Source organism: Anneissia japonica, unplaced genomic scaffold (genome assembly GCF_011630105.1).
Source record: "Anneissia japonica isolate Jap-2015-1 unplaced genomic scaffold, ASM1163010v1 scaffold1072_len94636_cov127, whole genome shotgun sequence".
In the NCBI taxonomy this organism is placed as follows: domain Eukaryota; kingdom Metazoa; phylum Echinodermata; class Crinoidea; order Comatulida; family Comatulidae; genus Anneissia; species Anneissia japonica.
Window position 1 is genome coordinate 77,900 of NW_022756428.1, and position 11,841 is coordinate 89,740.

Sequence of the window (11,841 nt, forward strand, 5' to 3'; positions counted from 1 at the left end):
AACGTAGACATTTCTCTAGCGTGGACATTTTCACTTACGTGACATTTCTCTAGCGTGAACATTTCTCTAGGGTGGACATATTATTTGCAATTAATAATTAGTAATTTAGTTTAACGTAGACATTTCTCTAGCGTGGACATTTCTCCAGTGTGGACATTTCTCTAGCGTGAACATTTCTCTGGGTGGACATATTATTTGCATTTGTAATTTTATAAATCGTATCTAGAATTTATTACTATAAATGGCATATATTTTGTATCATTGCGATAGCTCCTCTAATTTAAATGTTCCTTATAATATTTTAGATCGCTAATATTGCTAAGAAATGTGGTATAAATGAAGACAACCTCATCCACCTCCTCAATTACCTGAATGATGTTGGGATCATTCTGTATTCGCCCACTAACACGAAATTGAAGAACACTGTGATTACTAACATCCATTTGCTGATTGGTATCTTCATGAAAATCATCACAGTTGTGGAACCTGATGATGTTAAGGTAATTTTGATTATTCAAATGAACAATATAGCAATATATCATTTTAATTGTTTTGTTTATGAACTCCAGTCTGTGTGTGTGGGGGGTGGGGTGAGATTGTGCATTATTCTTAGATAAACTTACAAACACATATTACATACACTTGGTGTGTAAAGTATTATTACATACACGTCGGTATACACTTGGTGTGTAAAGTACATGAGAGCAGCTTAGCTCAGTCGGCTATTCTGGTGGTAGCCACTGTGTGTCCACTTGACCATGGAGATCCCTAGGTCTCCGGTTCAATTCCCATGGCAGCCTCTTACTAGCGTGTTTCAGCTGGAGGGCTGAAATACAATTTACAATTTACAGTAGCGCGAACCGTCTTTCGGATGAGACGTTTAAGCCGTTGGTCCTGTGTGCATTAATGGGCCATGTGCACGTTAAAGAACGCAGTAAACTCCTCGGAAAAGAGAAACGGATTGTCTCCTGGTGTACTGATCAATCACCACCAGAAGTATCCCACTGGAAATAAGTCTTCTTTTAGATTTTCGTGGGCTATCCTTGTGTTTACACCGAATAAATTCAATCCAATCCAAAGTAATCATTTACCACCTGGCTATGCTTATTAAGGAAGGGGGTTACATTGTAGTTTTATGATGAAATTAATTTGCTGGGTATATTATTTTAATAATCAAAGTTCTAGTCTATGGATTATTACTATATTTGTAAATGTACTTAGGTCATTTGATAGGACTAAACATACTTAGAAACCATTAAGTTTTGATGCTGTTAACATTTACAATACATCAAATAATGATGGCAGTAGAGAATAAGCCGATGTATAAATATATTATAGGCTCAATAATATCACGAATAGCATTGACGTAATCACTATTCTGTTTCAGTGGCGTATCTTGAAATGGAGGGGAAGAGGAGGTGGGATAAGGTGGGGATGGTTAACTGTGGGTAGGAAAGGTTGATGACTACGGGCGCTAGCTCGCCAAATAACGTGAATTTTTTTTAATACTTGAGCGTTGTTTTTGTTTTTTAAAGGTGTGACTGGGGGCCTAGTACTTTTTTCTGGGTGAACCCCTCCAACGCATTTCCTTTCCTTGCACCCCACGCACCTTCCAGGCCACGTACCCTCTAGAAACAAAACTGATATTTTTTCTGATAATTATTGTATTCAGCATTTTATAACCTTCGTGTAATCATTATATAGACCGCTCCAGTAATGATACAGTATTGGCGTAAGTTCGTTGAAGAAGGATTTCTTGCGGAACAACTAGTTCGTCATTTGTGGAGAAATGAGCTTACTGCCAGTCCTGATGAGAATGACGTCATCTTTGGAGACTTCATTGAAATTATGAAGACATTTGGACTTCTCTTTGAAAAGGTATCATATCATATGTATTATTAATGTGTTTAATATATGTTTATTTCATACCGGTATTACATATTTTAATACATAATTGACACAAAGAAAAACGCAATTTCTGCAGCTATCTTTTTCAGTATTTGTTAACCATTATATCGAACTGTTTTTGTCCATGGCACAACTTTAAGCCTCCACTCGTACAGCTTGTATGACTATCTAATTTTATATTTATGTTTATGTTTTTATTTTTTATCCCAGGGATCTAAGAAAGGCAGTAGAATGTTCATCGTTCCTTCTAGGATGAGCCTTAAAACATGCAACTTGAATGTTGGGAAAGACGACGAGCAGACAGTATCGGTTTATGTGACCCCCAAAGAATTTCTCCCTGACGCTGTGTACAACGTCTTGGTAGTTAAATTCCTAGATCTCAGTCAGGACAAAGCATGTAGTGGAAACCCGGAATTGTTTCAGAATCAGGCTGAAATAGATTTTGACGATATGCATTACTTGAGACTCGGGTTTGTGTGCATTAACAACAAACGGTCACTGAAGGTAATCATGTTTTTTTCAGAAAATTAACACATTCCGTTGGTATATTTTGTGCTACTTCATTCATTTACTAACTATTCATGATGGAGGAGCCGTGAGAAATTGAGGGAACGCTAGGTAACTGCGCAGGCGCGGATCCAGCAGGGGAGCACAGAGGGAGTTTTCCCCCTGTTTTGTCATTAAATTTTAAAATTTCAACACATCAATGCTATGTATTTAAAGAAGCGCTACTCACTTATATATTCTGAAATGTTGTGATCTTCCTCCCCCTCCCCCAACCTGTTTGAAAAATTCTGGATTTGCCCTGCTGCGATAATAAAGTGTTTACATCATTTTAACTACCAGACTAATATTTATGCTTAATAAATTTATATTGTTGGCTCAGGAACGTAAATCCTAGGCATGCGCTCCCCATTCCCACAAAAATACGTGATTGACTGTGAATGATGGTGAGGATAGAGAGCAGATAGTATGAATATGACTACATCGCCCAAATCCAACCATAATCCAACCAACAATAATTTTTAAAGTAATTTATGTTATCTAATATACCTAATTATACGGCTTCTTTTTCTATGAACAGTTGGAAATAAAAAGGAGAACAGAGATAGATGAAGAAGGTAAAAGAAATCCAGCATCAAAGCCAACACCTATCGCCTGCATGGAGGTAATCTTTATGATTATTAACTGCTTCAATTACAGTAATCATACTATTAGGGCTGTGCGTGTTAACATTTATTTATCGTTTTCAAATCAACTTTTCAAATCATAAAGTATTCTTATTAAATGCCTTTGGTATTTTTGCTGTTGTATATGTCCTGTAATTTTATGTGATCGATTAATTTCCATTTAAAAGCACTAGTTTTCTGTATTTTTTATGTAAAGAAATTGTTTGCTAAAATATATGTAACCATTGTTTTATGGTTTATTACTTTTAGGTTATATTTATATTATGTATACAGTAATTTCTACCAATGTGTTTTTGGTGAAGTTTTTCTTTTCTTTGAGATTTTACAATTTATTTTTACATCAATATTGTATGGAAGCAATATAGCCATACAGGTTTAATTTTAATTAATGAGAAATTGAATTGATGTGTATTTTATATTTTCAACACTACTACGAGTGTATGCCATAACTTTAAATGTCATTTATTTTTACAGATCTTACATGTTCTTAAGCGTCATCTTTATGACTTCTATCCTTCTGAAGATGGCGTCAGTTCAACCTTAAGCATTCTGTGTCCAGTTTGCTCAGTAATTGGTTTGATCCAGGGAAAGCTCCATTTGCAAAGTTTGGAAAAGTGCTTAAATTCCAACTTTATTCAATGCAAGACAAATGCAATGCCAACAGCTAAAATACAGGCATTATTTCAAGCAGGTATTAAGCCTATGTATTTTTGTATACGCTGTGTACAACGTCTTGGTATTTAAATTCCTAGATCTCAGTCAGGACAAAGCATGTAGTGGAAACCCGGAATTGTTTCAGAATCAGGCTGAAATAGATTTTGACGATATGCATTACTTAAGACTCGGATTTGTGTGCATAAACAACAAACGGTCACTGAAGGTAATCATGTTTTTTTCAGAAAATTAACACATTCCGTTGGTATATTTTGTGCTACTTCATTCATACTACTAACTATTCATGATGGAGGAGCCGTGAGAAATTGAAGGAACGCTAGGTAACTGCGCAGGCGCGGATCCAGCAGGGGAGCACAGAGGGAGTTTTCCCCCTGTTTTGTCATTAAATTTTAAAATTTCAACACATCAATGCTATGTATTTAAAGAAGCGCTACTCACTTATATATTCTGAAATGTTGTGATCTTCCTCCCCCTCCCCCAACCTGTTTGAAAAATTCTGGATTTGCCCTGATGCGATAATAAAGTGTTGACATCATTTTAACTACCAGACTAATATTTATGCTTAATAAATTTATATTGTTGGCTCAGGAACGTAAATCCGTAGGCATGCGCTCCCCATTCCCACAAAAATACGTGATTGACTGTGAATGATGGTGAGGATACAGAGCAGATAGTATGAATATGACTACATCGCCCAAATCCAACCATAATCCAACCAACAATAATTTTTTATGTAATTTATGTTATCTAATATACCTAATTATACGGCTTCTTTTTCTATGAACAGTTGGAAATAAAAAGGAGAACAGAGATAGATGAAGAAGGTAAAAGAAATCCAGCATCAAAGCCAACACCTATCGCCTGCATGGAGGTAATCTTTATGATTATTAACTGCTTCAATTACAGTAATCATACTATTAGGCCTGTGCGTGTTAACATTTATTCATCCTTTTCAAATCAACTTTTCAAATCATAAAGTATTCTTATTAAATGCCTTTGGTATTTTGCTGTTGTATATGTCCTGTAATTTTATGTGATCGTTTAATTTCCATTTAAAAGCAACAGTTTTCTGTATTTTTTTATGTAAAGAAATTGTTTGCTAAAATATATGTAACCATTGTTTTATGGTTTATTACTTTTAGGTTATATTTATATTATGTATACAGTAATTTCTACCAATGTGTTTTTGGTGAAGTTTTTCTTTTCTTTGAGATTTTACAATTTATTTTTACATCAATATTGTATGGAAGCAATATAGCCATACAGGTTTAATTTTAATTAATGAGAAATTGAATCGATGTGTATTTTATATTTTCAACACTACTACGAGTGTATGCCATAACTTTAAATGTCATTTATTTTTACAGATCTTACATGTTCTTAAGCGTCATCTTTATGACTTCTATCCTTCTGAAGATGGCGTCAGTTCAACCTTAAGCATTCTGTGTCCAGTTTGCTCAGTAATTGGTTTGATCCAGGGAAAGCTCCATTTGCAAAGTTTGGAAAAGTGCTTAAATTCCAACTTTATTCAATGCAAGACAAATGTAATGTCAACAGCTAAAATACAGGCATTATTTCAAGCAGGTATTAAGCCTATGTATTTTTGTATAAATTGAGTATTAAGAATCTTAACGGTGCACCCATCACATGATTGTGAATAATAAGTGATGACTTTAACCAATTTTTACTTGGCTAAGCCTTTGTTAACTTACATTGTACAATCATTCATAATGAACTAGCACTATTAAGATTGAAGGATTGTAAAAATAATATTGCTTGATACATTAATTTGGACAATGGTGGCGGAAGTGAGGGGGGGCCAAGGGGGAAATTGGCCCACCCACTTTTTCTACTGGATGGGCCTGGCTCCCCCCAACTTTTTTGACTGTTCCCAACACTAGTGACAAACATTTTCGCAATTTCATTTTTATTATTATTATTATTATTATTATTATTATTATTATTATTATTATTATTATTTGGTGCTTAGAGATCTTGTTTATCCTTATAAATTGACCTGATATTATTATTTTAAAATATAATTTTTTTTTTTCATTTTCATTAAAAGTTCCCTTTTTGAGTTGAACAACGAAATGTTGATTGACGTCTGTATACGTCTGTATATAAGTCTGTAAAGTTACCCTGAAACCCACCCTCGAGCATGAGAATAGAGAATGGACTCGCCCGCCTTCGTGCATTCTGTATTTTGGCATATGTTGGGAGGTCCTCTTTATGGAGTGACGCTCTTTATGTAAAAAATAAAATGTACAATAAGTGTAACTGATTGGCTTAGAGTAAACCTTCAAACTAGCGTAACATAACCACATTTAAAATTCATTTAACGAAAACAATAAGATACTTAATTAGGCCATATTTTAAAATAGAGTTCTATGAAGGTTACCTACAGAATTTACAGTACACTGTAGTTAATGTGTTGTAAAAACTGTATTAAATAAACAAAATCTTTCGAATAAAAAAAATATATATATATACATATATTTCGCTTGATTTTAGGTAGGCCTATTAGTCATTGTGAAACAAAATGATAGGCTATGTCAAGTGTTAGGACTATATTAAACAGTGGTGGATTAAATGGAGAGCCCAGCCCCCAACCTCCTAATTTTTTTCAAAATTGTTTTTTTTTAAATGAAGGAAAAAAAATTATATTTAACTTTTAATCTGAGAGTGCCATTCTGACCACTTAGAGGTGTCATAAAAGTTGGAGTAGGCCTATAATAATTTCAGGGTTACTATAGAATTAGTAATTTTTATCCATTATAAAAAAAAAAAATAAAGAGAACAGACAAAATTGTATTCAACGTTTATCTGAGAATGCCACTGACCATTTAGAGGTGCCATAATCATATTTTTTCCCTCAGCCCCAACTGTCGTGGTGCTGAAGTGGGTGAACATTCCATTAGTAAAAGACCCTCCCTGGGTCCCTTCTATTTTGACTTCCTGGACCCGCCACAGTTGGAGTAGGCCTCTCATTTCCGGGCTACTATAGAAGGGTAATTTCTATCCATCGGGGGAAAAGTGAAGGTTTCGTTGGAGAATACCCATATCAAGGATAACCCTCATGATTAATAATTCATTGAGATCGTGGAAGCAATCCCGACTTCGACTTTGCTCGGAAATCAATGGCGAAGTCTGAGAGTGCAATTTCTGATCTAGCGGTGCCATAATCCACTAAAAAAATAACAAGTATGAAGTCATATTACAGTAGCTTGATGCCTGTAAAATAACTAATCAAATTCACCAAACTTCATCAAAAAAATGTGTAGCTTCGCTCCCTTAGTGTCCCGCGGGATCTCAGCCTAGATGCTCGCTTTGCTTGCATACTGGACCTTATGAAATGCCCCCCCACCCCACTTTCAAAAAAACGTTCCGCCGTCGTTGAATTTGGATATATTATTTTCAATGCTCAGTATATACTACGCTTGTATTATGTTAAACAGTACATGATTCGAATTGTAAAAAAGTTAATTTAGAAACATTTGTTTAAATTTTATTTGCATGCTTTAAAACCTGAATTTGTTATTAATTAGATTTGAGCTTCAGCAAAGAAATCAGGAATTCCTACGCCCTCCAAGTATTAACCACTGACCTGGGAACAGAGAAAATGCGAAAGTATTTCATGATGAAAGGTAAACTGAGAGGCAAACATGAGGTCGGAAAGTTCCTGTCATGGCAGAGAAAAAATGGACCTTTAAGGGATGTAGACTTTGGAGACGAAGCAACAAAGATTTTCATTGACGATGTGGACATCGACTCGTTTGATATTACCATCCTGATGTCCTTAATTCAACATTGCTTTAGTCCTCAAGGCGATAAATTCTGGGAGAATCCACCAGATGTTCAAGACAAGTCTGAACTGGCAAATTTGAGACGCATTCAACTGTACAAAGAAAGCACTCTAGACTGCAGTCACATCAACAGGACCACAGATGTAGAGTTTGACAAACAGTGGAAGGAACTTGCCACGATCTTTAGAAACATCGGAGTTCCCAATGAAGACATTCAGAAATACCACAAGCTAAGCATAGCACAACCAGTTAGAGGTAAAACTTACTGCATAGATTTTGTACTTTGAAATATGGAACAAATGAATTTGATATTATTAATTTCTATATTCCATCAGGTGCTCTATATCCGATTGATAACATACTAAACTGCTAAATAATGAATAATTAAAATTGCAACTAAAGGTATTGCCAATGAATTTAAATTAACCAGTTGTTTTAAATGTTTACTGTATTTCCTAATTTTGATTTATCTATTTACTTAAAATAGGGTTTGAGCAGGAAAACGTTGAAGAAATCAGAAATTTTCAAGTTATTCTATCAGCTGTCGTTGATGTCGGCACTGAAATAATGAGGGAGTACTTTTTGGATGTTGCTATTCAAGACAAGACAATCAGAGGAAGCAAAATTACTAAGCTAGACAAGAAAGATGTTGGACAGTATCTAATGAACGAGAACAGGAAAGGTAGCTTCAAAAATGCATGGAAATTAATTACTCCTAAGCAAAAGACAAAATTGTTCACACCAAATGCTGACATTAACACGTTTGATATTTCGATTATGATGATAATAATCCGTAACTGCTGTAGCGTGCCAGACTCTTTCTGGGAGAACCCAGATAGACTGTATAGCTTGGTGCACATCCATCACTACAGGAACACAATGCTTGCACATTCACCTAACAGTAGAATGTCAAATAAAGATTTTGAGATCGAATGGAAGAAAGTGAGATCAATGCTACACGCTGCTGGTGCTTCTTTCAATGAAATTGACAAATATAGAGGGCTAAGATTACATTAAAAACGAATTAAAAGGCGGAACAAGTATGGTTAGATTTTACAGCACTACGATGTAACTACCGTCATCATTGGAACCTACTCACTGACGTCATCATAACTGAATCAAATTTTGTGCAATGCTTTGATTTTTTTGTGGTGTATTTGTAAATTTGATAATTAAATAATAGTTAATTAAATTTATGTAGTACTGTATAATATAGTATTTTATTTTTCGTGAATTTCTTATGTTGACAATTTTAATAAATTTGAAGGTTACTTTTACGTCAATTCTCCCTGTCTTTTTGCTAATGCTTGGTTAATGTTTACATTTTGTATAATACTATGTATTTTTGTAAAAGAGCCTTGGCTGCGATTTTGATACAAGATACAAGAAACTGAAACTGATTCAGATCACTTATACCGACACGTCCTCTCATCTAGCACTTTCTATTAGAATGCCCACAATTTTATAATATTAGGGCTAAGACCTTCTATGAAATTGAAATTGCTCTATTTAACAATAATTTACATGAATATTAGGAAAATTTCTGCAATGGCTCACCAGATCTAAACATTCATTATTTGCTTGATGATCTTTTCTCAACAAATTTCACACTCGGTTTAATTTTTGATACATATATTAAAGAATATCTAAAAGATGCATGGGATAAAAGAGCACATGTTTTAAATGACCCTGCTAATAATGTTGATATCTTATAAATTTTTCTTTTTCTTTCTTTAATGATTTTTTTTTAATTGAAATTAACTCTACTTCTGTTATGTTTTTTGAGATGTATGCTTTTACATCAATTTCACTTGTATTTATTATATCATGTGCTTGTTTTTATTTATTTATCTATTTTTATTTACTTTATTATTATTATATTTTTTTTTGCTTCTAGTTAAGATTTTAAACTTTAGAATTATATAAATTTAATTTGCATTTGGATTTTTCATTACTATTTTCTTTCTTTTTGAGAAATTGTTATCTTTACTTGTAACTTTTGTTCTGTTGTATGTATGGTCAAACCTCTCCTGCTTGAGAGTGTTCCTGTGCTTTGAAAGAGAGAGCTAATAAATTATTATTATTATTATTATTATTATTATTATTATTATTATTATTATTATTATTATCATTATCATCATCTAAGCTCTCTCATTTAAAAGCTGCATTCACATCGAGTCTGATCTGAAATTTGGAGCGCTTTTCCGATGCGCTGAACGCCGGCGGCCCTATTCTTACATACTAATCCGATTTTATGATCTTATAAACTACACGACAAAAAGATAACGGCATAATAAACTTTAGATGGCAACTATGTATATTAAACATGTCGCCACTGCGCATAGACTATGATGAGGATTCCCAGACACCCTTTGAATTGATTCCTAAAATGACTTTATTTGGTCAGTTATCAGTACAGTATTTAATTATGTTTTCCACTTTATTTTTACAATCTTTTGGAATGATATGTCTTAAGAATACTTGGATACGTCTCCAAGTGTCTATTTTCATTTGTTTCAGCGTACAGGTACTTGAAGGCTACATGTTTCGTTTTATAATCGATATTTTTTTAATATATGATTTGTTTTTCCATTTTTTGGGTTTCAACTACTGAACCCGGCCGGATCTAGTGAATAATTTTGATAAGGGCCATGTGTGTGCGTTGTGGTGGTGTGGTATAGTCGACTGTAAAATACGATCGCTTTTATAGAGTACAGTACATAGAGAAATGGTATCATGCAGAGCTTTCGATACGATTTTTTACTCTCCCCACTTCCTCCTTTCTCTTTATTCTGTCCCTTTGGGGGCGGTGGTGGGCTGGGGCTCTAGCCTCATTTCTTCTCCCATAATATTTAAGCTATTTATAGCTGTAATTTATGGATACCAATGACTGTCACTTTGGAATGAGAAACATGTATATAATAATAGTAGCAATAATAATGATTATAGTAATAAAAATATTTAGGTCTATTGCAATAAATGATAAGTTTCATAGCAACAAGAAAATGATCAAAATGGTAAATAGATTTGTATTATTGAGCTTGTATGCTTGTAATTACGCCTTATGAAGATTGAAATTTAGCAATAAATAATAAAAAGAAAAAAGAGAGAAAAATGCTTAAGTAGTATTCAATGGTTATAATGCTGATATGGAGATGATGATGTGAATGATTAATAATAATGATGATAATGATAGCGGGGGGAGGGGGTAAGGAGAAAAAAGGTACCGTGAGTTCAGTGGCATATCCAGCAGTGGGCAAAAGGAGAGCTCGATTATTTTACCACTCACTAATTTTGAATTTTTTATTGATTGACGAACACTATGCTACTCTCCCCGGCCGACGGTGATTTTTTACAGCGATTTCATAAATCAGGATGTAAAAAATATCAAAAGACGGAGAACAAAGACTGAGTTTTTTTAGCCGGAATACCAGCTATAGAACAGCTATCCATGCTCAGTGGCGTAACGCATGCACTTCGTGTGGCGGTCCTCAGGGCCACCAACCCTTAGGGGCCACTTTGGTGCCCCTACGCATATGGTCCAGTAGCGTCCTCGCTCTATAGCACCCTGATCCAAAAAGGGCTTTATTGATACATAACAGCATAACGTGTCACTGACATCGACTGCATGGCATACGGTATATTATATTAATCCAGTGGAGGTGGGTTATGGCGGTAAGGACCCCCATACATTGTAAACGTTAAAAAAAATGAGATAAAATATTCAAATGTCAATCCTGAGAGTGTCTTTTCCGACCGTCTAGAGGGGGGCCTATTCTTAAAATTTGCTCATCTCACCCCCAACCATAGTGGGACTGAGGTGAGTGTGGACTACCTATTGCCCCCCCCCCCAAACTTAAGTTTCCAATTTTCTCTGAGAGAGGGCAATTACTGTATGTCAGTCAGTTCGCATGCGTTGATCGGAGGAGATTCGCCCACACAAACGTACAAAGGTACAAACCCCATCCACACACGTCACTGGCTGCGCGATAGAAGGAAGGATGTAGAAGTCTTACTGTAGTTTATAATGAATATAAAATTAGTACAAAATAAGACACAACGCATTTCTTTATTGTTTTTATTTTTGTGACGATGTTACCTTTTTTTTTCGAGAGAAGTCTAATAAATTTAAATATATTTTATGTGCGAAAACATGTTTCTAATAACACAGTTGAAAAATGTCACTCGGAAATGTATGTAATTTATCATAAAGATAAAATATAAAACAGGTACAAACATAAAATTTAAGTTTTGTTTTGTTT

At 34.5% G+C, this 11,841-nt stretch overlaps 1 protein-coding gene across 1 annotated transcript in view; it reads left to right on the forward strand.

Moving 5' to 3' along the window:
* Window positions 1–9,245, forward strand: part of LOC117124205 — a 30,681-nt gene extending 21,436 nt beyond the window's left edge. The window contains exons 5-11 of the mRNA XM_033270354.1: window positions 306–500; window positions 1,705–1,878; window positions 2,119–2,412; window positions 2,993–3,076; window positions 3,573–3,789; window positions 7,322–7,834; window positions 8,067–9,245. Coding sequence (XP_033126245.1) covers window positions 306–500; window positions 1,705–1,878; window positions 2,119–2,412; window positions 2,993–3,076; window positions 3,573–3,789; window positions 7,322–7,834; window positions 8,067–8,596 — 2,007 coding nt within the window. The 3' untranslated portion in view covers window positions 8,597–9,245. The remainder of the gene's footprint in view (window positions 1–305; window positions 501–1,704; window positions 1,879–2,118; window positions 2,413–2,992; window positions 3,077–3,572; window positions 3,790–7,321; window positions 7,835–8,066) is intronic.
* Window positions 9,246–11,841: the final 2,596 nt, after the last annotated feature.